Source organism: Aquarana catesbeiana, linkage group LG02, assembly GCF_042186555.1.
Source record: "Aquarana catesbeiana isolate 2022-GZ linkage group LG02, ASM4218655v1, whole genome shotgun sequence".
Classification (NCBI taxonomy): domain Eukaryota; kingdom Metazoa; phylum Chordata; class Amphibia; order Anura; family Ranidae; genus Aquarana; species Aquarana catesbeiana.
In genome coordinates, this window is record NC_133325.1 from 35,829,724 (window position 1) to 35,855,212 (window position 25,489).

A 25,489-nucleotide genomic window follows, 5' to 3' on the forward strand; every position below is an offset into this window, starting at 1 on the left:
TGGGCCCTGGATTTTGGGTGAACGCTGCTCTTTGTGAGCTGTATCCCTGGGAACCCTTGAGGTGGTGTTACTTTGGATTCAGGTCCATGTCCCCCCAAGACACACAGATTTTGGGAACCCTGTATATGCCATATTAGAAATAGTGACTGATTCATACTGTTGGGACACATACTGTTAAAAGATGCTGATGTCATCAACTCCAGCCACCTGTCTGTCTGTTGTCTGCTATAATGTAAATAAGTATAGTATGGCTTTTAAGAGTCTTTCACCCATTGTTATTTGTGCCAATTAACTTTGCTATTGTGTGAAGGAGTTCTGTGTTGATATTTATGATAATGTGTATTGTATAGTCGTGAGCAAGGAGACGTCAAGGCTGCCCTGAAAGGTCATATCTCTGAGTCACCTGTCTGGTTAAAGGATTAGTTAATTAGCTCATGTTAGGTTTCTGGTTACAGTTTGTATTGTCATCCTGGTGTATATATTTGTGTGAGATGTCAAATAAAGGAGGCTATTTCTGATGTACTCCAAAACTGTTGTTGTCTGGTTCTTAGGGGTTACTATAGCCAGATCCATTGGTCTCGTGTTCCAGGACTTAGGAAGCGATATACTGACGGAAGCACTCAAGCGGAGTGTGGGACGTTCCGTCACAGCATGCATGAGATCTGGTGCAGTCATCGTCTGTAGGCCGTAACCAGGAATAAGCTAGCCACAGATGATGATTTATTTAAAACAGGCGTTGCGGGATTAAGAGCGTAGGGATTTGGCAAGGTCATATAGAAAAATTAGTGTTGCTGTACACCATATATTGTCAAGAGTATTGGGACGCCTGCCTTTACATGCACATGAACTTTTAATGGCATCCCAGTCTCAGTCGATAGGGTTCGACATTGAGTTGGCCCACCCTTTGCTATAACGGCTTCAACTCTTCTGGGAAGGCTGTCCACAAGGTTTAGGAGTGTGTCTATGGGAATGTTTGACTAGTCTTCCAGAAGCTCATTTGTGAGGTCAGGCGGCCTGATGTTGAACGAGAAGGCCTGGCTCGCAGTCTCCACTCTAATTCATCCCAAAGGTGTTCTGTCGGGTTGAGGTCAGGACTCTGTGCAGGCCAGTCAAGTTTCTCCATCCCAAATGGACTCTTCCGTGTCTTTATGGATCTTGCTTTGTGCACTGGTCCAAATCATTTGGTGGAGGGGGGATAATGGTGTGGGGTTGTTTTACAGGGGTTGGGCTTGGCTCCTTATTTCCAGTGAAGGGAACTCTTAAGGCGTCAGCATAACAAGACATTTTGGACAATTTCTTGCTCCCAACTTTGTGGGAACAGTTTGGGGATGGCCCCTTCCTGTTCCAACATGACTGCCCACCAGTGCACAAAGTAAGGTCCATAAATGATGAGCGAGTTTTTGGGGTGGAGGAACTTGACTGGACTGACCTCAACCCAATAGAACACCTTTGGGATGAATTAGGACAGAGACTACGAGCCAGGCCTTCTCGTCCATCGGTGCCTGACCTCACAAATGTGCTTCTGGAAGAATGGTCAAACATTCCCATAGACACACTCCTAAACCTTGTGGACGGCCTTCCTAGAGGAGTTGAAGCTGTTATAGCTGCAAAGGGTGGGCCAACTCAATATTGAACCCTACGGACTAAGACGCCTTTAAAGTTCATGAGTGTATAAAGGCAGGTGCCCCAATACTTTTGACAATATAGTGTATATCTAGTTTTGTGCAGTGGTGGCATACAGTGAATTGCATGGGCACCTGTTCTGGGGTTAGAAGAGATGCAGTCCTGATCATGGAATTAGAAAAGATGCAGTCCCGACCATGGAAGAAGATCTGCTAGTTGAATTACACTGTATGTAGTACCTGTGGGAATGAATCCACAAATCATCTTCTAGGTGGCTCAGTAAGAGGTTCTGGCATTGTTACAGGCCAAAATATTAGGTGGAACAGATGTTTTATGCCAAATGCTACATGCTAAAAGCCTAACTTGGCTCCAGGTACTGCACATAAGTCTTCGAGCACCAGGAATCTACTTTCAATTTTTGTTTTTCACCGCAAAAAAAAAAATATGTTGTGGACACAATGATTTTGATGGAGAGCTTCCTTCACGATCTCTGGGAGAATGCACAGAAATTCTGGCAGATTTCGGGAGACTTCTGTTGTGTACACAAGGCACAGATCCTGCAAAGGTTTTATTCCAGGGCTTCGGCTGCCAGCAGGTTGGGAAACCAGAGGACTCTGCTGTCCTCACAATAATCCTATTGTACAGAAACAGGTTGAAGGAAAACATTGCTATATTCACCGACTCAAGAGAGCCTCTCTGTAAATTAAAGGAAAATAAACCTCAGCATTTTTCTCTGATGCCGGCCTTTTATTTTATGAGAGCTCTGCTATTTATATTTTGCAGTGAAGGAGAACATTAATCACAACCAATGTCTAAATAGAGTGGAATGGTATGATGGCCGAGTCTTGTGACCAGAACATGCTGGAGATACAGCGTAGTATTATCTGAGCTGAGCATCTTTGGTTGTCTTGCAGACTTTATAGCGTTTATATGGGCGTCTGAAGCTTGAGCATATTATTTTTTTTAACTATTTTTAGCCAATGGAAAGCTGGTTACTAAGGAAAAAAAGTGTGATGTGCGTTTTTACGCACGTTTGTGCATTTTTCAGACGTTCCTATCGAAGTCTATTGGGCCCAAAAACGCTTGAAGCTCAAAAGAAGCTCATGTACTTTTTTGAGCTGCAAGCTTCAAGCATCCCTACACTCAGGTGTGAGCAGGCACAGATGAGAACCATGGGATATTAGATGTTGAGCATTTGGAGCTTCAAGCTTCACACTGTTTAGGTGTGAATGGAGCCTAATAGAAGATCTGATCCTATCCAATTATTGGGTCAATTCCAGTGGTGGGTCATGTTTAAGGTGTAGTGTTCTATGTATAGAGGGTAATAGAATTTGTAATTTGATCATGTCCAGTGGTGGGTCATGTTGGTGTAGTGTTCTATATATAGAGTGTATTAAAATTGTATTATAGTCATGTCCAGTGGTGGGTCATGTCGGGGGGGTGTAGTGTTCTATGTATAGGGTGTAATAGAATTGTATTATGGTCATGTCCAGTGGTGGGTCATGTTGACGTAGTGTTCTATGTATAGGGTGTAATAGAATTGCATTATGGTCATGTCTTGTTCTCGGAAATGTTTGGGATGCAGTGTTCATTGTAAAATATAATATAATTTGGATTATTTTTGGGTCCAGATCAACCGGATCAGAAGCTCCATGTAAGTCTATGGGCAGATGGAGGCCCTCGTCCGCTTAATATTGAGTACCTGTGAATTTCTGCATCATTCACCACTTTACCTTCCACTGCTGCATACCGTTTATGAAGGAATTTTTACATTTTTGATATCGGATTATTGATTCTGCAATAAGGTAGACATTTATTATAAAACTGAGGTAATTCATCCCAACGGTGTTCTATCTGGTGCAGGCCAGTCAAGTTCCTCCACCCCAAACTGGCTCATCCATGTCTTTATGGACCTTGTTTTGTGCACTGGTGGGCAGTCATGTTGGAACAAGAAGGGGCCATCCCCAAACTGTTCCCACAAAGTTGGGAGCATGAAATTGTCCAATGAAATTGTATGCCGACGCCTCAAGTGTTCCCTTTACTGAAACTAAGGGGCCAAACCCAACCCTTGAAAAACAACCCCACAACATAATCCCCCCTCCACCAAATGATTAGGACCAGTGCACAAAGCAAGGTCCATAAAGACATGTATGATCGAGTTTGGGGTGGAGGAACTCGACTGGCCTGCAGAGAGTCCTGACCTCAACCCGATAGAACACCTTTGGGATGAATTGGAGCGGAGTCTACGAGCCAGGCCTTCTTGTCCAACATCAGTGCCTGACCTCACAAATGTGCTTCTGGAAGAATAGTAAAGCATTCCCATAGACACACTCCTAAACCTTGTGGACAGCCTTACCATGGCTAATTAGGTTAACTCTTCAAAAAAACTCTTTAAAATGCATTGTAACAGTAATATTATCAAAGCTTATTTATGAACAAAGCCTGCAAACACGGTTTGCAGGTTTCATTCACAAAGAACACACTTCAGCTTTTATAATGGCACAATTCCGGACCCCAGCATTTTCATACGTAGGTGTTTACTTCTGTGGTGTAATATTTGAATCCGAGATTCATTTAGAAAAACTTTGAATGGTAGAGCTCTTGGCCCCCCCGCCCCCCCTTCGAATGGACGCCAGCGCTGGCGTTGTGCCTTAGCCCCCTCCTTACGTTTTGCTGTTCACAAAACCCACCTTGGGGGTTATTTACTAAAGGCAAATCCACTTTGCACTACAAGTGCACTTGAAGATCTGAAATCAGGGGAAGCTCTGCTGATTTTATTATCCAATCATGTACAAGCAAAAATGCTTTTTTTTTACCTTGCATGTCCCTCTCATTGGTCAATGACCAAAAGCATATGAGGGTTTGACCACAATATTTGGGTTCTAGAATTTTTTCTTTTACACCTACACTTTTGGGTTGTGAGTCATGCTCAGTCACATGTTTTTTTTCTCTTTCCAGGTCCAGATATCTTTTGTATATTTCACGGTAAGAAGTACAGTGCGGGAGACAGCTGGCACCCATACCTTGAACCTCAAGGGGTCGTATATTGTATACGCTGCATGTGCTCTGAGGTACGTCTACTGCTTTTGTGTTCCCCATATAGAATAAACCAATGGAAGCCCACAAGTTATGATTTTCATTATTGATATGTATCATTGTGGCTGTGTCTGATATATAGAATACCTTCACCAAGTCAATTGCTTTGGGTGTTTATGGAAGTAGTCATGTTCAGGCTGGGGTCAAGGCAGAGGAGAGTAGTCCGGTCCAAGCAGAGGTCTAGACTGGCTGGAAAGACAAGCATCGTAGCTCTTTCTTTCTCAAGTAGCTGGCAGTGAGTCACAGCACCAGCCACTTCGAAAGCTGGTGCTTAAATACTCTTTCTGGTCAGAGGACAAGCCCAGTGTCATTACTGGGAGCTCCAGAAGCCCTGTGGGTAGTGGAGATCTTGGAAGACCTGGTATGGATGCTGTGAGTAGTGTGTAGGAGAGAAGAGAGGAAGTCCTGTGTTTTTAAATCGCTCTGGTCAGAGCTTGCACAAGGCTAAGGACTCGTAGGGCCGGTTCAAATTCGGCATTCTGGTGTGAACTGGCCCTTAAAGCGATAATAAACTCTACAAACATTAAGGCTCTCTGCAGGTTTGTGCCATAATGTGCTAGAAAGCACTGCATACTAGCACATTATGACAGATTTACCTTTCAAACAGAGCCTTTCAGTGCCAAACTATCACTACTCCCAGCGCTCCCATCTTCACCAAAATCTCCTTCCAGGTTCGCGCTCTCCTCCGCGATCTTAAATAGCCGGGCCACAATGAAATCACCCCCATGCATGCGCATGGGAGTCACCATCATCGAACAGCTCTCTTCATTCAGGGCACACTCAGTATACCCTAAATACAGAGTGTACTGCGCATGCATCAGTGACGTGATTGGCTGGCGTCCATGTGCATGTAGCGCTACCCCCAAAGGGGCAGGATCTTTCCCAAAACAGCGCAGAGACAGCCAGGCACACAGCAACCGTCCAATGACTCTAGGTCAGTAAACAATCTAGAGCAGGTGTGCTTGGTGGTGCTGCTCCAAGCTAAGATGTGAAGCCCTGCTGGTGCTCAGAATTACAGGGGATGCCGGCTTCAAAAGTGACTCCTCCAATGAGAGGTGAACAATAAAGCAAGAAAACGCCACACACCTAAGCCGATCCTAGTAAGGATGTGTACACGTGAAGGCCTCAGGCAATGCTGCTCCTCAGACCAAGGATTTGACGCATTTCGTCCTGGCCACTGGACTTGATCATAGAGACCTTTCACATGTACACATACTTGCTAGGATCGGGTTTCCTAGTTTTCTTGCTTTAACAGGGTTCCTCAACCAGGGTTCCCTAGAACACAAGGGTTCCTCTAGAGGTTTCTAGGGGTTTCTTGAGCAATTAGAGGCAGCGATTGCTCAAGGAACCCCTAGAAACCTCTGGAGGAACCCTTGTGTTCCATGGAACCCTGGTTGAGGAACCCTGTTAAAGCAAAACCATTGATCTTTATAGCTATCTGTAAGGGGGTATTTCTTCCCAATGACCACAAGTGTAAGGAGTGTTCTTCCCACTGACCATCCTGCTAATGTATCATGAGTTGTAGATAAGTGTTTTTAGCAGGGGTTCCCTGACACTGGAAAGTTGTTTCTCCACCTTTTCTACACAGAGGAAAGGCTGGACTAGGGTATGTCTTGTTAGTATTTGTTGCTGACGAAACGGGAGGAGGATAGTAGGGAATGGGATACTGCAGAGGCCACTTCTCTTTCTAAGCAGCAGTTACAGTCTTTCACTCACAGATGGGGACCATGAGACTAAGCTCAGCACAAACAATGATGGACTGAAACACTCCAAGTCTTTGCAGCCGGGGCCACAAGGCAAATTGGTAGCACAAATAAGAAGACTGGAACAGTCCAAGTCCTTAAAGCTAGGGACCCTAAGGTTAATTCGTAGCACAAGTAAACAAACTGTAACAGTCCACACGTCCACTGCTGAGGACCACGAATAGATGGGGCACAGGGATGAGACTGCTCACAGATCCCGAAGTAGGACAAGTCCAAAGGCTTCGTCCATAGGAGAGTAGTCCATCAGCCAGTCCAGGAGTGCTGTAGAGGCAAATGGCCCCCTGAAACTCGCAGATCAGTTCACTTTTGGAACAGTCTTGATAACAGGCTGATCAGGGAACCAGCAAATTTACCACCTCTCTAACCACCTACTGGGAATACCTCCCCAGGGATTGGCCAGAGCAATCCAAATATTCAGCCTAGGCATTGGAATTTGCCGGCCTAAGCTCTGGAAGGTTCTTACCAGACATAGGGGAAACTACAGTAGAGCTATGAACAGACCTGGGCCATCCATCTCACCTCTCCTGATTACAGAGCAACCCAACAACTTAATTTGCCTAGCATCCTCTCCTAGGAGGGTGCTACATGTGTATCTACTAGATAGCACAAATTTGGGCTGTTTCCAAGGGACCGATTTTTTTTTTTTTTTTTTTTATAAGCTTACCTGTAGGGCAGTGGTCTCCAAACTGCAGCCCCGGGGCCGGATAGGACCCTTTGCTTGCTTTTTTATCCAGTCCTTGGGGCACTATTCCTCCCAAAGCACTATTCCTCCCACTGACCCCAACAATGGGGCACTATTCCTCCCACTGACACCAATGATGGGGCACTATTTCTCCCACTGACACCAATGATGGGGCACTATTCCCCCCACTAATACTAATTATGGGGTACCATTCCTCCCACTAATGATGGGGCACCATTCCTACCACTAATACTAATGATGGGGCATCATTCTTCCCACTAATATTAATGATGGAGTTCTATTCCTCCCACTGCTACTAATGATGGAGTTCTATTCCTCCCACTGCTACTAATGATAGAGCACAATTCCTCCCACTGAGACCAACGATAGGGCACTAATCCTCCCAATAATTCTTATGATGGGGCACTATTTTTATCCACTGATACCAATGATGGAGCATTATTCCTCCCACTAATACTAATGATAGGGCACTATTCCTCCTACTGATACCAATAATGGGACACTGTTCCACTGATTCCAATGATGGGACGCTATTCCTCCGACTGATACTAATGATGAGGCATTATTCCTCTCATTAATACCAATGATGGGGCACTGTTCCTCTCATTAATACCAATGATGGGGCACTGTTCCTCTCATTAATACCAATGATGGGACACTATTCCTCCTACTGATACCAACGATGGAGCACTATACCTCCCATTAATTCTTATGATGGGGCACTATTTTTATCCACCGATACCAATGACTACTGATACCAATAATGGGGCACTATTCCACTGATTCCAATGATGGGGCACTATTCCTCCGACTGATTCTAATGATGAGGCATTATTCCTCTCATTAATACCAGTGATGGGGCACTATTCTTCCCACTGACACCAATGATGGGGCACTATTCCTTCCCATGATACCAACAATAGGGCAATCCTCCCCCACTAATACCAATGATGTGGCATTGTTTACTCTCATAGACACCAGGGCATATGCCGCCCTTAAAGTCTGAAGGACAGTAAACTGGCTCTTTTGTTTTCGAAAATTTGGAGACCCCTTGCTTTAGAGTTAGTAAACCCCAAAATGACAGTCCTGGATTTGGCGATTGGTACCAATGCTGCATTATGGGAGGAAGGGGAGTGGGTCACATGCTCCTTTATACTCAGAAGTATGGAGTATTTCACAGTGGAGGAATGAAGAGCTGGCAGTGACTCTATGTCCTGGGGTTGGGTGACACTGTCCTGGGGCTGGGTGACACTGTCCTGGGGCTGGGTGACTATGTCCTGGGGTTGGGTGACTATGTCCTGGGGTTGGGTGACTATGTCCTGGGGTTGGGTGACTATGTCCTGGGGATGGGTGACTATATCCTGGGGTTGGGTGACTATGTCCTGGGGTTGGGTGACTATGTCCTGGGGCTGGGTGACTATGTCCTGGGGCTGGGTGACTATGTCCTGGGGCTGGGTGACTATGTCCTGGGGTTGGGTGAATCTGTTGCTTTGTCCTCCATTGACGAAGGGCAGGCTCGGTTTAGAGTTCTAGGGATCCGTTTCCTCCAGAACGTGTTGGCTGCACCCAGAAAAGTTGGGGGATCTCTCCCCTTCTTTTCAGGTCGTCAATCATTTTATTCCACTTTTCTCTGCAGCTGGTTTTGCCGCCATCTGTTTTACCTGCTCCCCGCAGCCGCGTCGTAAGATTGCTTGTTAAACGCCCGAGTCTGCGGGGAATACGACTTTTGGCACGGAAGCAGCGCAGGTTTTCTCCGGGAGGTTTTCCTTGAGCCGCGTCCAGCAGTGATGGTGTTAAGTCCCCTAATAAAGAGGGCCGAGTTTCAGGAACACACTGCTCCATTATCCGGCGGCAGTGGAGGGTTTCATGACGCGGTTTACGCTCCTTTTACAAGCCATAACATTTTTGTTACTAATCCTTTTCCCTGACCACTGTTCCCGAGCTCCAGCCGTGTCTCAGCCACTGGAACAAGGAGCCTTTCATGGGCTGCAGAGCTGGCGCTTGTTCCTGCCGGGCATGGACCCTTGCCAGCTCATTGATAAAGATGTCCCTATTTTCTCACAGGTGCCAAGCCACATCACTGCGCTCGGGTGACACTGGCATGGCTCCTCTCCCACCCACCGGGGGGGGGGGGGCACAGCACCTCGCTGCGAGACGGGACTGACATCACCTGCTCACCAGCTCCTCGTCCTCCGACAGATTCATCATTTATTAAAAATCCTGAAACTTGTCCAGTCTTATATGATGTTACAGCCACCTTGTCCTTAAAGAGACCCTGTCACCAGCCTAAAAAAAAAAAAACACAGAAAAAAATCATTGTGTCAATGCCGACTGTCAGCTTTTTAGGGGAAGTGATTCAATTCTGCGTGCTGCATGTCAGCTCCCTATTTGATAACATTAAAGTTAAGTAAAAAAAGAAAAGAAAAAAGGTTACACTCGGCACTAAAGCAGATCGCATGCGGTGTTTAGGTGATCTGACACATTTTTTCCAAATACCGCATGTGATCCTGAAACTGTCAATTCACTATCGCTTTATGTGGTTTTTGCAGCAAATACCGCATAAAATAGCCTTTAAAGTCAACCATTGCTCACCAGTGCTGCCTGTCAGTGCCGATCATTGCCACTTATCAGTGCCTGTCAGTGCCTCCTCACCAGTGCCGCCTCATCAGTACCCACCAGTGCTGCCTATCAGTGCAAGCTCATCAGTGCCTATTAGTAATGCCTATCATTGCTGCCTATCAGTGCCCATCGGTGCCACCTATCAGTGCTACCTATCAGTGCAGCCCCATGAGTGCCCATCAGTAATGCCTATCAGTAGTGCTGCCTATCAGTGCCCATCGGTGCCACCTATCAGTGCCTCCTTATCACTGCAGCCTCATATGTGCCCATCAGTGCCGCCTCTCATTGCTGCCTATCAGTAGTGCTGCCTATCAGTGCCCATCAGTAATGCCTATCAGTAGTGCTGCCTATCAGTTCCCATCGGTGCCACCTATCAGTGCCTCCTTATCAGTGCTACCTATCAGTGCAGCCTCATGAGTGCCCATCAGTGCCGCCTATCAGTGCAGGCTAATCAGTGTCCATCAGTAATGCCTATCATTGCCGCCTATTAGTAGTGCTGCCTATCAGTGCCCATCGGTGCTACCTATCAGTGCCTCCTCATAAATGCCCATCAGTGCCGCCTATCAGTTCAGGCTAGTCGGTGCCTATTAGTAATGCCTATCATTGCCGCCTATTAGTAGTGCTGCCTATCAGTGCCCATCGGTGCCACCTATCAGTGCCTCCTCATCAGTGCTACTTATCAGTGCAGCCCCATGAGTACCCACCAGTGCTGCCTATCAGTGCAAGCTCATCAGTGCCTATTAGTAATGCCTATCATTGCTGCCTATCAGTGCCCATCGGTGCCACCTATCAGTGCTACCTATCAGTGCAGCCCCATGAGTGCCCATCAGTAATGCCTATTAGTAGTGCTGCCTAACAGTGCCCATCGGTGCCACCTATCAGTGCAGGCTAATCAGTGCCCATCAGTAATGCCTATCATTGCCGCCTATCAGTAGTGCTGCCTATTGGTGCACATCGGTACGACCTATCAGTGCAGCCTCATGAGTGCCCATCAGTGCCGCCTATCAGTGCAGGCTAATCCGTGCCTATCATTGCCGCCTATCAGTAGTGCTGCCTATCGGTGCAGCCCCATGAGTGCCCATCGGTGCCGCCTCTCATTGCTGCCTATCAGTAGTGCTGCCTATCGGTGCCACCTATCAGTGCCTCCTCATCGGTTCAGCCTCATGAGTGCCCATCATTGCTGCCTATCAGTGCCCGCCAGTGCTGCCTATCAGTGCTTCCTCATTGGTGCCCACCAGTGCCGCCTAATCAGTTCCCTCCAGTGCAGTCTCATCAGCGCACATCAGTGAAGGAAAAAAATTACCTGACTTGGTGACGTCCCCCATAGGCTCCTCTGGCCCATCCGCTCGCCCTCCTCTCCCCTGCAACCACGGCTGGCTGACACATGGGATCATATGACTGGACCGGAATGGGTACAGTAAGTGTTGGGGAACAATTTAGAACCAGTTCGATTTGGCCTTGAATTCAACTTTAATAATGACAAAGCTATTCTCCCTCCCCCTCCCAGCTCCTAGCACCTACCCACTCCGGTCTGGTCATGTAATCCGGTGTCAACCATTGGCTGTTGCAGGAGAGGGTGCACCAACAACGGATGGGCCATAGGAGCCTATGGGTGACAGCACCATGCCAGGCTTTACCATCGATTGTCAGTGCTCCCTCCCTGCTCCTAACAATGGATGGTAAAGCCTGGCGTGGTGGCATCACCCTTAGGCTCATATTGCCCATCTTCTGTGGGCATGCTCTCCTCTCCCCTGCAACTGCTGCTAGCTGACACAGGGGATCACATGACCGGACCAGAGTGGGTGGATGTTAGGAGGGAGCACTGACAGAGGATGGCAAAGCCTGGCGTGGTGGCATCACCCTTAGGCTCATACTGCCCATCTTCTGTGGGCATGCTCTCCTCTCCCCTGCAACTGCTGCTAGCTGACACAGGGGATCACATGACCGGACCAGAGTGGGTGGATGTTAGGAGGGAGCACTGACAGAGGATGGCAAAGCCTGGCGTGGTGGCATCACCCTTAGGCTCATACTGCCCATCTTCTGTGGGCATGCTCTCCTCTCCCCTGCAACTGCTGCTAGCTGACACAGGGGATCACATGACCGGACCGGAGTGGGTGGGTGTTAGAAGGGAGCATTGACAATGGATGGCAAAGCCTGCCATGGTGACGTCACCAATAGGCTCCTATGGCCCGTCCGTTGTCGGCACGTTCTCCTCTCCCCTGCAACCGCCGCTGGCTGACATATGGGATCACATGACCGGACCGGAGTGGGTACAGTAAGTGTTGGGGAACAATTTAGGACCAGTTAGATTTAGCCTTGAATTCAACTTTAATAAAGACAAAGCTATTCCAGAACAAACAGGTCCATAGCAGAAATGAAATAACTGCTCGGTCCATACAAGGAGCTGAAGGGGGTACAAGGGGAGAACTGGTTAAAGCCCCTAAAATCCAGCCGCATGCTACTCAGAGATGGCGCCCTGTATACACACAGCCATCACACACAGCGGAGTCCGGCTATAGGTGTGCCCTCACACCGCCGGGCATGTGATGCTCAGGGACCCTGGCACTGGTTGCTGCACATTGGTAACATTTTTGTGACACCTTTTCTGACTCTTAGCCGTATTTGCCGGGCACTTCTGCTGGGGCCGGTGTATAGCGTGTGCCAGGTTTGTGTTGGCACAGATCGCATTCCTAGTTCTATTTTACACACTGCTATAAATAAGCGCTTAGGAGCAAAATCAAAAATAAAGTGAAGCTACCTCTAGCAGCAAATGTGAACATAATATTGCAATTTTATTCTGACAGCAATAATTTCATATTTAAAGTGAAGCGATGCTTTGCCCATGCAGGCCAATTGAAAGCGCTATTAAACCCAAAACCAAAAATGTCATATATTGCAGCTTACCAATTAATAGATGTGGCGGCTGCAATCGTTTTCTTTTTTTTTCTAGGCTTTTTCCCCTCTGTTTTCACTTGGTGATCTGGCCAGTAACACACCTCCTGTATTACAGCGCCCCGCTCTGGATGAAGGAGCACAGGGGGCACCTTTGGACAGCAGTCTAGGGCAGTGATGGCGAACCTTGGCACCGCAGATGTTTTGGAATTACATTTCCCATGATGCTCAACTACACTGCAGAGTACATAAGCATCATGGGAAATGTAGTTCCAAAACATCTGGGATGCCAAGGTTCTCCATCACTGATCTAGGGGGAGGGGAGTTTTTTAGATGGTCTAGCACAGGGGTCTTGAATTAAAATTTACGTGGGTCCATTTTTGTAAAATTTACTTCTGGCAAAGGTCGTAATCTTATGTTTACACTATAACACATCGCAGCCCCCTTTTTCATCACAATCCCCCCCTGTACATCACTGTCCTCAGCCCCCCTTCTCATCACAGCTTCCCATTTACATCAGTGTCCACAGTCCCCCTTTATATTGCAGATCCCATTCACATCACAGTCCCCCTTCACATTACATTACCCCTTTAAATCACAGTCCCCCTTTACATTACATTCCCCCTTCACATTACATTACCCCTTTAAATCACAGTCCCCCTTTACATTACAGTCCCCCTTCACATCACAGTCCCCCTTCACATCACAGTCCCCCTTCACATCACAGTCCCCCTTCACATCACAGTCCCCCTTTACATCACAGTCCCCCTTCACATTACATTACCCCTTTAAATCACAGTCCCCCTTTACATTACATTCCCCCTTCACATCACAGTCCCCCTTCACATCACAGTCCCCCTTCACATCACAGTCCCCCTTCACATCACAGTCCCCCTTCACATCACAGACCCCCTTCACCTGATGGATTAAGCATATAGACGTTCTCCCTACCCCCATGTGACAGCACTGGGTGCCTCTGTGGCCAATCAGCGGCTCTGTCACATGTGATGAGGGCTTGCGCGTCACACGCTCCCCATACCCAGAAGTACCCAATATTTAATTCTTGCTTCCCCAGCTAAAAGGAGCAATGATGATTTAGGAGCTGTAATCATTCTGTAGGACCTTCTTCACAAGTCTAACATGTTTCAGGCACTGGGAGCTAGATAAGGGAAAGTGCTCAGCCAGCCTGCTGAAGATAAAGGACACTGGTAAGACTTCTTAGTAAATACAAGGGCTGCCTGGACTGATCTCATTCCGTCAATATTCAGACATTTGTCATCCGAAATAACCCGAGGCTCTTCATGAATGGCAACAAGTGCTCTCCATCTTATTGTCTTATAACAAGTGCTCTCCATCTTATTGTCTTATAACAAGTGCTCTCCATCTTATTGTCTTATAACAAGTGCTCTCCATCTTATTGTCTTATAACAAGTGCTCTCCATCTTATTGTCTTATAACAAGTGCTCTCCATCTTATTAGGAAAAGCTAAACATTCCAATTCATCTCAAACGTTGTGTTTTTATTTTAGAGCGGAGTCTCCTGCTACAAGATAAAGTGTCCGGTCCTGCAATGTATCCACACCGTCACTGACCCGCAGCAGTGCTGCCCAAGATGTGTAGGTAAGTGGCCTCAGAGAGAGTGTGGAGGGGACGTCTGATATAAATACATTGAACTATATGTGTGTGTGTGTGTGTGTGATAAATATATATATATTTATTTAAAATAAAATCATACATAGATACAATATCTCACATAAGTGAGTACACCCCTCACATTTTTGTAACTATTTTATTCTATCTTTTCATGTGGCAACACTGAAGAAATGACACTTTGCTACAATGTAAAGTAGTGAGTGTACAGCTTGTATAACAGTGTAAATTTGCTGTCCTCTCAAAATAACTCAACACACAGCCATTAATGTCTAATCCGCTGGCAACAAAAGTGAGTGCACCCCTAAGTGAAAATGTCCAAATTGGGCCCAAAGTGTCAATATTTTGTGTGGCCACCATTGTTTTCCAGCACTGCCTTAACCCTCTTGGGCATGGAGTTCACCAGAGCTTCATAGGTTGCCCCTGGAGTCCTCTTCCACTCCTCCATGACGACATCACAGAGCTGGTGGATGTTTGAGACCTTGCGCTCCTCCACCTTCCGTTTCAGGATGCCCCACAGATGCTTAATAGGGTTTAGGTCTGGAGACATGCTTGGCCAGTCCATTACCTTTACCCTCAGCTTCTTTAGCAAGGCAGTGGTTGTCTTGGAGGTGTGTTTGGGGTCGTTATGTTGGAATACTACCCTGCGGCCCAGTCTCCGAGTTGCTGAGCTATATGAATGGGCCAGATTGTTTCCCATTAACCCTTTTGCAATTCATTAAAAAAAAGAAGAAAAGAAAAGTTTTGTCTGTATCTCCGCTTTCCCCAGACAATGATGTGCCCTCTTTCTGCAGAGACACCCTCCGGGCTGCGAGCTCCGCCCAAAGTGTGCCAGCATAACGGGACGACCTACCAGCAAGGAGAGATGTTTACCACCCACGAGCTCTTCCCATCGCGACAGTCCAACCAGTGTGTGCAGTGCAGCTGTTCGGTATGTGACCCCTCACCCTCTCCTTCCCCTCTCCTCCCTCTCTCCTTCCCCTCTCCTCCCTCTCTCCTCCCTCTCTCCTCCCCCTCTCCTCCCCCTCTCCTTCCTCTCTCCTCACCCTCTCCTCACCCTCTCCTCCTTCCCCTCTCCTCACCCTCTCCTCCCTCTCTCCTTCCCATCTCCTCCCCCTCTACTTCCCCTCTCTTCACCCTCTCCTCCTTCCCCTCTCCTCACCCTCTCCTCACCCTCTCCTTCCCCTTTCCTTCCCCTCTCCTCACCCTCTCCTCCCCCTCCTTACCCTCTCCTCCCTCTCTCCTCCCCCTCTCCTCCCCCTCTCCTCCCCCTCTCCTCACCCTCTCCTCCCTCTCTCCTCCCCCTCTCCTCACCCTCTCCTCCCTCTCTCCTCCCCCTCTCCTCACCCTCTCCTCCCTCTCTCCTCACCCTCTCCTCACCCTCTCCTCCCTCTCTCCTCCCCCTCTCCTCACCCTCTCCTCCATCCCCTCTCCTCACCCTCTCCTCCATCCCCTCTCCTCCCTCTCTCCTCCCCCTCTCCTCCCTCTCTCCTCCCCCTCTCCTCACCCTCTCCTCCCTCTCTCCTCCCCCTCTCCTCCCCCTCTCCTCCCTCTCTCCTCACCCTCTCCTCCATCCCCTCTCCTCACCCTCTCCTCCATCCCCTCTCCTCCCTCTTTCCTCCCTCTCTCCTCCATCCCCTCTCCTCCCTCTCTCCTCCCTCTCTCCTCCCTCTCTCCTCCCTCTCTCCTCACCCTCTCCTCCCTCTCTCCCCTCCCCCTCTCCTCACCCTCTCCTCACCCTCTCCTCCCTCTCCTCCTTGCCCTCTCCTCCCCCTCTCCTTCCCCTCTCCTCCCTCACCTCACTCTCTCCTCACTCTCTCTTTCCCCTCTCCTCCCCCTCTCCTCCCCCTCTCCTTCCCCTCTCTTCACCCTCTCCTCCTTCCCCTCTCTTCACCCTCTCCTCCTTCCCCTCTCTTCACCCTCTCCTCCTTCCCCTCTCCTTCCCCTCTCCTCACCCTCTCCTCCTTACCCTCTCTCCTCCCTCTCTCCTCACCCTCTCCTCCATCCCCTCTCCTCCCTCTCTCCTCACCCTCTCCTCCCTCTCTCCTCACCCTCTCCTCACCCTCTCCTTCCCCTCTCCTCACCCTCTCCTTCCCCTCTCCTCACCCTCTCCTTCCCCTCTCCTCACCCTCTCCTCCCTCTCTCCTCCCTCTCTCCTCACCCTCTCCTTCCCCTCTCCTCACCCTCTCCTTCCCCTCTCCTCACCCTCTCCTCCCTCTCTCCTCCCTCTCTCCTCACCCTCTCCTCCCCCTCTCCTCACCCTCTCCTCCTCCCCCTCTCCTCACCCTCTCCTCCTCCCCCTCTCCTTCCCCTCTCCTTCCCTTCTCCTCCCCCTCTCATTCCCCTCTCCTCACTCTCTCCTCCCCCTCTCATCACCCTCTCCTCACTCTCTCCTCCCCCTCTCCTCACTCTCTCCTTCCCCTCTCCTTCCCCTCTCCTCACCCTCTCCTTCCCCTCTCCTCACCCTCTCCTTCCCCTCTCCTCACCTTTTCTTTCCCTCCACTGTCTTTGCTCTAACTCTGTCCTTTTGGTCGTGTTATAAAAGTTCCTCCAATGCTGCCATTTGAAGCGAGGAAGGGATAGAGCTCTGTACCCACATTGGGGAGATTTTCCTTCACTTCCTGTCCGGACATGAAAATATGGGGAATACTGCAACAAAACACTGGTACTGCTGAGCAGTGGATTGTACATATGTATAGGAAGTGATCAGAATGAATAGTGACAGGGACATGGTGCTGCTGAGCAGGGGAATGTGTGTGTATAGTAAGAGATCAGAGAGAATAGTGACAGGGACATGGTGCTGCTGAGCAGTGAATTGTGTGTATTGGAAATCATCAGAGACAATAGTGACAGGGACATGGTGCTCCTGAGCAGTGGATAGTGTGTATAGGAAGAGATCAGAGAGAATAGTGACAGGGACATGGTGCTGCCGAGCAGTGGATGGTGTGTATAGGAAGAGATCAGAGAGAATAGTGACAGGGACATGGTGCTGCCGAGCAGTGGATGGTGTGTATAGGAAGAGATCAGAAAGAATAGTGACAGGGACATGGTGCTGCTGAGCAGTGAATTGTGTGTATTGGAAATCATCAGAGACAATAGTGACAGGGACATGGTGCTCCTGAGCAGTGGATAGTGTGTATAGGAAGAGATCAGAGAGAATAGTGACAGGGACATGGTGCTGCTGAGCAGTGGATGGTGTGTATAGGAAGAGATCAGAGAGAATAGTGACAGGGACATGGTGCTGCCGAGCAGTGGATGGTGTGTATAGGAAGAGATCAGAAAGAATAGTGACAGGGACATGGTGCTGCTGAGCAGTGAATTGTGTGTATTGGAAATCATCAGAGACAATAGTGACAGGGACACGGTGCTGATGAGAAGGGAATGGTACATATGTTTATGAAGGGGATCAGAGAGAATAGTGATAGGGACACCACACTGCTGAGTAGAAGGTGGTACATATGTAAGTGAAGGAATCAGAGAATGGTGACAGGGACATGGTGCTGCTGAGCAGTGGGTGGTATGTATAGGAAGAGATCAGACAAAATGGTGACAGGGACATGGTACTGCTGAGCAGTGGATGGTATTTATAAGAAGTGATCAGAGAGAATAGTGACAGGGACATGGTACTGTTGAGCAGTGGGTGGTGTGTATAGGAAGAGATCAGACAAATTGGTGACAGGGACATGGTGCTGCTGAGCAGTGGATGGTATTTATAAGAAGTGATCAGAGAGAATAGTGACAGGGACATGGTGCTGCTGAGCAGGACCTGGTACACTCTCCAATATTCTGGGTTGTGGGCGGGTCCTCACCATTCTGGCATAAAATGCAGGATTACTGGTCCTGCATTGCATGTGATGACATCACAGTGTGAGTGACATGTGACCACCTTGGAGAAGAAGGTTTGGGTGACGGGTTGCACAGTATGGTGGAATGGGATGATTGCAGCTCAGTCCAATGCCTATTGAACACTTGCAGTGTGGGGGAGGAGGGGGTCTTTAAGTAGGGGGGCCTGTGGGGGGCTCGGGGGGGGGGTTGTGGTCATTGTGAAGGCACCCTGTGATTCCAGCCGTGGCTGAGCCACAATATTTGGATAACCCGGACTCTGTGATTTCCAAGTAGCAGCCTGGGCCGGTGTGTTCCCGGAAAGTCCGCGCTCGCCCTTTATGACCCTTTACAAGGCTCTGCTCGCCGTTCTGGGCGATTTTTGAGTTTTTTCCAGTTGATGAGAGGGAGGGGAGAAATGCGATCTCCTGTATAGAGGAACGCCGATCTCCGCACCAAGGTGGCCAGGTCATGACATTCAGGAAGGATTGGGTTACAGGTCCATGGGCGAGGGGCAGCCTCAGCGGTCAGCGAGTGTTGGGCTGGCTGGAGACGGGAACAAATGGGCCTTTTATACAGATGAATCGGATCGATTATTCTCTCCCTCTCTATTTTCTACCATTTCTGGTAAAAATGCTCATAGAGCATGGACTGTGATCTGTGTTTGCGCACGTATTGCTGGCGTTCCGCTTCATATAGTTTTAATGATCAAAACTTTTCCCATCTGTGCTTTTATTTTTTACTTTTTATTTTTTGTAACTTTAAAGCTGAACTCCATGCAAGCAGCTGAATATATAAATTATACATTCATGGGAGCTGTTTTTTTCCTTGGATTTGTGTTTTGCATTAATATTGTCTTTTATTATTATTTTGTATTTACTATTTTTTTTTCTACATTTTTTTTAAATCTTTTTTTTTTTTTGTTTGTTTGTTTTAGCATTTATTATTATTCACCCTATTCTGTTTTATTTGATGATGATGATGATGATGATTATTATTTTGTTTTTGTTTTTTTAATTTTTAAAAATTTGTTCAGCTTTTTTATTTTTTCGTTTTTAATTATTATAATTTTGCATTTAGTACAAATAATTTTTATTGAAAAGTTTTTTTTTTCCAATTAACATTCAAGAACACAAACAATAATAATAATAATAATAATAATAATTATTATTATTATTATTATTATTATTATTATCATCATTACAAAACAAATCAAAATAAGTGCCGCACTGTGCTTGCCAATCAAAAGTGTTGCTAAATATATAAACCAAATTCAATAAAAGACAACTATAGTAATATAAACAAAAAAAAACACACAATAGCGTGCAGTCGGTGGTGCTTAACCCTTTCATGCCTAAGCCTTTTTCTGACATTTCTTGAAATCCGTATTTTTTTGCTAGAAAATTACTTGGAACCCCCAAACTATATATATATATATATATATATATATATATATATATATATATATATATATATGTGTGTATGTGTGTATGTATATATATATATATATATATAAAATCATAGATAGATGGATACTGTATCTCACAAAAGTGAGTACACCCCTCACATTTCTGTAAATATTTTCTTCTATCTTTTGATGTGACAACACTGAAGAAATGACACTTTGCTACAATGTAAAGTAGTGAGTGTACAGCTTGTATAACAGTGTAAATTTGCTGTCCCCTCAAAATAACTCAACACACAGCCATTAATGTCTAAACCGCTGGCAACAAAAGTGAGTACACCCCTAAGTGAAAATGTCCAAATTGGGCCCAAATTTGTTTGGAAAAGGCGCATTCATTAATTTACAAAAAAAAAAAACAGTAAAGTTAGCCCAATTTATTTTGTATAATGTGAAAGATGATGTTACACCGAGTAAATGGATACCTAACATGTCACGCTTTGAAATTGCGTACACTCGTGGAATGGCGACAAACTTCATTACTTAAAAAATCTCCACAGGCGACGCTTTAAAAATTCCTACAGTTTACCAGTTTAGAGTTACAGAGGGGGTCTAGTGCTAGAATCATTGCTCTCGCTCTAACGATCACGGCGATACCTCACATGTGTGGTTTGAACACTGTTTACATTTGTTGGAGGGACTTACGTATGCGTTCGCTTCTGCGTGCGAGCACAGAGGGACATGGCGCTTTAAATTTAATTTTCTTGTTTTTTTTTTTTTTGTTTTTTTTTTTACACTGTCTCTTTAAAAAAAATTCTGATAAAATTTTTATTGCTGTCACAAGGCATGTAAACATGTTATGGAGGGATCTATAAGACCCCAAATCCCTCCTTTGCATGTAAAAGCATTAAAAATGCCAAGTTTGTCAGTTTTGAATACTGACATTTTCCTAAAATTTGGCGCCTTTATTGCTTCCGAGTTACTAAATCCAAGACCCGATCGAAGCCGATTCCGGCTTCGTTTTGGTCTCCGGCCAGCCGGCGGACGTGCCGGCTGGTCGCTCGGGCCTCCCGGTGGGACAGGAGAGCCCGGGGCGAGCCGCAGAAGGGGGGAGGACGTCCCCCTCTCGCTTCTTGGGATAACAGCTGAGCTTTTAACCGCACCGGTTGTTATCCTAAGAAAGCTGATCGTTGGCTCTAAAAAAAAAAAAACGTACCGGGGCATGCGTCACCCCGGTGCAACCCCTATAAGGCCGCATATTTACGTACGGTCGGCATGAAGGGGTTAAATAAAGTCCTCTGTTGTGCAGTTCAAATATTCCTTATAGGGCGTGACCCCATCCAATGAACCCCAATCCAAAAAAATTGACGAAAATAAAGAGAAAAAAAGTCCTCCTAGATTCTATTCCTCTATTAGTGCGTCAAAAAAATGTTGTGCCACCGCCACTCGTGCACCCCCCCTAGTGGGCATCTGCTCAAACAGCGCTTGTAAGCCTCTCCAGGGCAAAACCATATACAGGTAGGTCCAGATCTCCTGAATCCATTCAACTCACCAGGTAGCTCGTAAAGGCTTTAATTAAATTTTCCATTATTATTATTATTATTATTATTATTATTATTATTATTACTATTTGTTTTCCCTACATTTTAATTTTTTTAGCTTTTAAAAAAAAATAATTTTGCGTTTTTTTTTTATTATTGTACTTCTTTTTATTTATTTTTTTATTATTATTATTATTATTACTACTAATTTTTCCCCCCTACAGATTTTTTTTGTTTTTATTTTTTTAATTTTGCATTTATTATTATTATTATTGTACATCCTAATAATAATAATAACTTAGTGATTGCAGACTGTGTGTCTTATATCACCGGTGTTGTTCTTGTATTGTAGGATGGACAGATATACTGTGGTCTGGTGACCTGTCCAGAGCTGGTATGTTCCTCCCCGATGACTGTACCAGACTCCTGCTGCCCGGGGTGCCGAGGTAAGTAGCTACATAACAAACCATCAATCTCTTCCTACTTTTTTATTTTTGCTTTACCCTGTTTCCCCGAAAATAAGACCTAGCCTGATTGTCGGTGATGGCTGCAATATAAGCCCTACCCCCCCAAATAAGCCCTAGTTAAAGTCCTTGTAGGTCTTATTTTCGGGGAAACAGGGTAGGGCTTATTGGGGGTTAAGGCTTATATTGCAGCCATCACTGGCAGTCACACTAGGTCTTATTTTTGGGGAAACAGGGTAGTAGCCGTATTAAAAATGCAGCCTTTCCCTTCAGTCGTGCACAGTTGTACCATCTCCTCCCCTGGACTGAAACGGCTTACTCTGATATCACTGCACACTGTGAGCTTCTCACAATGTGCATTAGAAGCTGCAGCAAGTCGTAGATAGAGCTCCGCCTCATTTCCTGGCAGGAGGACATCCCTTGTCATCTAAGCCCTTTCCTTCCCAGCCTGTCCCTGGCACACCCGTTTTTTAGTTTTCTCAATTGTGGAGGCTCAGCATCACATACGATGCCTTGAAAAAGTATTCATACCCCTTGAAATTTTCCACATTTTGTCATGTTACATCCAAAAACGTAAATGTGTTTTATTGGGATTTTTTGTGATAGACCAACACAAAGTGGCACATAATTGTGAAGTGGAAGGAAAATGATAAATGGTTTTCAACATTTTTTTTACAAATAAATATGTGAAAAGTGGGGGGGGGGGGGGGGGATTTATATTCAGCCCCCTTTACTCTGATACCCCCTAACTAAAATCTAGTGAAACCAATTACCGTCAGAAGTCACCTAATTAGTAAATAGAGTCCACCTATGAGTAATTTATTCTCAGTATAAATACAGCTGTTCTGTGAAGCCCTCAGAGATTTGTTAGAGAACCTTAGTGATCAAACAGCATCATGAAGGCCAAGGAACACACCAGACAGTTCAGGGATAAAGTTGTGGAGAAGTTTAAAGCAGGGTTAGGTTTAAAAAAAATATCCCAAGCTTTGAACATCTCACAGAGCTCTGTTCAATCCATCATCTGAAAATGGAAAGAGTATGGCACAACTGCAAACCTACCAAGACATGGCCGTCCACCTAAACTGACAGGCCAGGCAAGGAGAACATTAATCAGAGAAGAGCCAAGAGGTCCATGGTAACTCTGGAGGAGCTGCAGAGATCCACAGCTCAGGTGGGAGAATCTGTCCACAGGACAACTATTAGTCGTGTTCTCCACAAATCCGACCTTTATGGAAGAGTGACAAGAAGAAAGACATTGTTGGAAGAAAGCCATAAGAAGTCCTGTTTGCAGTTTGTGAGAAGCCATGTGGAGGACACAGAAAACATGTGGAAGAAGGTGCTCTGGTCAGATGAGACCAAAATTGAACTTTTTGGCCTAAAAGCAAAATGCTATGTGTGGCAGAAAACTAACACTGCACATCACCCTGAACACACCATCCCCACCGTGAAACATGGTGGTGGCAGCATCATGTTGTGGGGATGCTTTTATTCAGCAGGGACAGGGAAGCTGGTCAGAGTTGATGTGAAGATGGATGGAGCCAAATACAGAGCAATCTTAGAAGAAAACCTGTTAGAGTCTGCAAAAGACTTGAGACTGGGGCGGAGGTTCACCTTCCAGCAGGACAACGACCCTAAACATACAGCCAGAGCTACAATGGAATGGTTTAGATCAAAGCATATTCATGTGTTAGAATGGCCCAGTCACAGTCCAGACCTAAATCCTATTGAGAATCTGTGACAAGACTTGAAAATTGCTGTTCACAGACGTTCTCCATCCAATCTGACAGAGCTTGAGATATTCTGCAAAGAAGAATGGGCAAAAATGTCCCTCTCTAGATGTGCAAAGCTGGTAGAGACATCCCCAAAAAGACTTGCAGCTGTAATTGCAGTGAAAGGAGGTTCTACAAAGTATTGACTCCGGGGGGCGCCATACAAATGTACCCCCCACTTTTCACATATTTATTTGTAAAAACAAATTGAAAACCATTTATCATTTTCCTTCCACTTCACAATTATGTGCCACTTTGTGTTGGTCTATCACATAAAATCCCAATAAAATACATTTACATTTTTGGTTGTAACATGACAAACTGTGGAAAATTTCACGATGTATGAAGACTTTTTCAAGGCACTGTATGGGCGTTCTGTAGGGCGGACTTCATACAAATGTACACTTTAAAGTATCAGTAAACCTAAATCATCGGGCACACATATAATGATATTGATAAGTGTGCCAATTTGGTGTAAATACGAAAAATTTGCAGTAAATACTTTTTTTTTTTTTTTTCCAAACAGTCATCTGGCTGCTCTGACAACTCTACTCCTCGTAGTTCTGAGGGCAATGGATGGAGCCTCAAAATGGGGTCAATATGGGGTGCTGTGTGTACATTAATGAGGAAAAAAATGAACTTAAATGATTTTAGCAAATGGCTGCAATATAACAAAGAGTGAAAAATTTAAGGGGGTCTGAATACTTTCTGTTCCCACTGTATATACACACACTATACTACCAAAAGTATTAGGACACCTGCCTTTACACACACATGAACTTTAATGACATCCCAGTCTTAGTCTGTAGGGTTCAATATTGAGTTGGCCCACCCTTTGCAGATATAACAGCTTCAACTCTTCAGGGAAGGCCGTCCACAAGGTTTAGGAGTGTGTCTATGGGAATGTTTGACCATTCTTCCAGAAGTGCATTTGTGAGGGCAAGCACTGATGTTGGATGAGAAGGCCTGGTTCACAGTCTCCGCTCTAATTCATCCCAAAGGTGTTCTATCAGGTTGAGGTCAGGACTCTGTGCAGGCCAGTCAAGTTCCTCCACCCCAAACTCGCTCATCCATGTCTTTATGGACCTTGCTGAGGCATTTTTCAGGCTCTTTACAGGCATTATTTTTAGTGCTAAAGCGCCTGAAAAACACCTCCATTGTGAAAGGGGTCTGAAAGAAAAGGGTGGACCTATCAGTGTGCCTCATTGATCTCTTCTGGGTAGTCATTCATCAGGGATGCTCCAACAAGGAGGCACACACAGATAGGAGTCTCACTGAGCCCGTTCACCAATTTATTCTTTGTATTACCATCACAAATTGTCCCATCAGCCTCCTCGATCCCTCACCTTTTGTGTATTCTGTGTCTTGCAGATGGGTCATTTGAGCGATCGGGGGAAGAGGAGCCATTAAACAGAGGTGTTGTACGTAAATTTAATTTTTTTCTTTTTGTAGTATAGTTCATGTTTATTTAACACAAACAGTACATCAGTCAGTGCTAACCTAATTTTACCTAATTAAAGCTGGCCATACCCTGTTAGATCTTCTATTTTGTTTTGTTTTTTGTTCAACCAGCAGGCTGGATGGAAAAAAAAAAAAAAAAAAAAATATATATATATATATATATATATATATATATATATATATATATATATATATATATATATATATATATATATATATATATATATATATATATATATATATATATATGGTCCATGTTTGTACTGAGTACCAATATATACTAGGGCTAGATCAGTGCAAACATAGCCCTAGTATATATGTGTACTCAGTGCATACATAGCCCTAGTATATATGTGTACTCAGTGCATACATAGCCCTAGTATATATGTGTACTCAGTGCATACATAGCCCTAGTATATATGTGTACTCAGTGCATACATAGCCCTAGTATATATGTGTACTCAGTGCATACATAACCCTAGTATATATGTGTACTCAGTGCATACATAACCCTAGTATATATGTGTACTCCGTGCATACATAGCCCTAGTATATATGTGTACTCAGTGCATACATAACCCTAGTATATATGTGTACTCCGTGCATACATAGCCCTAGTATATATGTGTACTCAGTGCATACATAGCCCTAGTATATATGTGTACTCAGTGCATACATAGCCCTA

General features: G+C 45.8%; 1 protein-coding gene across 2 annotated transcripts in view; it reads left to right on the top strand.

Moving 5' to 3' along the window:
- The window catches only part of CHRDL2 (chordin like 2), a 120,396-nt gene that overhangs the window by 56,550 nt on the left and 38,357 nt on the right, over positions 1 to 25,489 (top strand). For both annotated transcript variants that reach the window (XR_012241447.1, XM_073612764.1), the window contains exons 2-6: positions 4,582 to 4,694; positions 14,225 to 14,315; positions 15,140 to 15,276; positions 21,463 to 21,556; positions 24,715 to 24,764. Coding sequence is in view for 1 of the 2 variants with exons in the window: in XM_073612764.1 (XP_073468865.1) it covers positions 4,582 to 4,694; positions 14,225 to 14,315; positions 15,140 to 15,276; positions 21,463 to 21,556; positions 24,715 to 24,764 (485 nt within the window). In the remaining variant the exon portion in view is untranslated. The remainder of the gene's footprint in view (positions 1 to 4,581; positions 4,695 to 14,224; positions 14,316 to 15,139; positions 15,277 to 21,462; positions 21,557 to 24,714; positions 24,765 to 25,489) is intronic.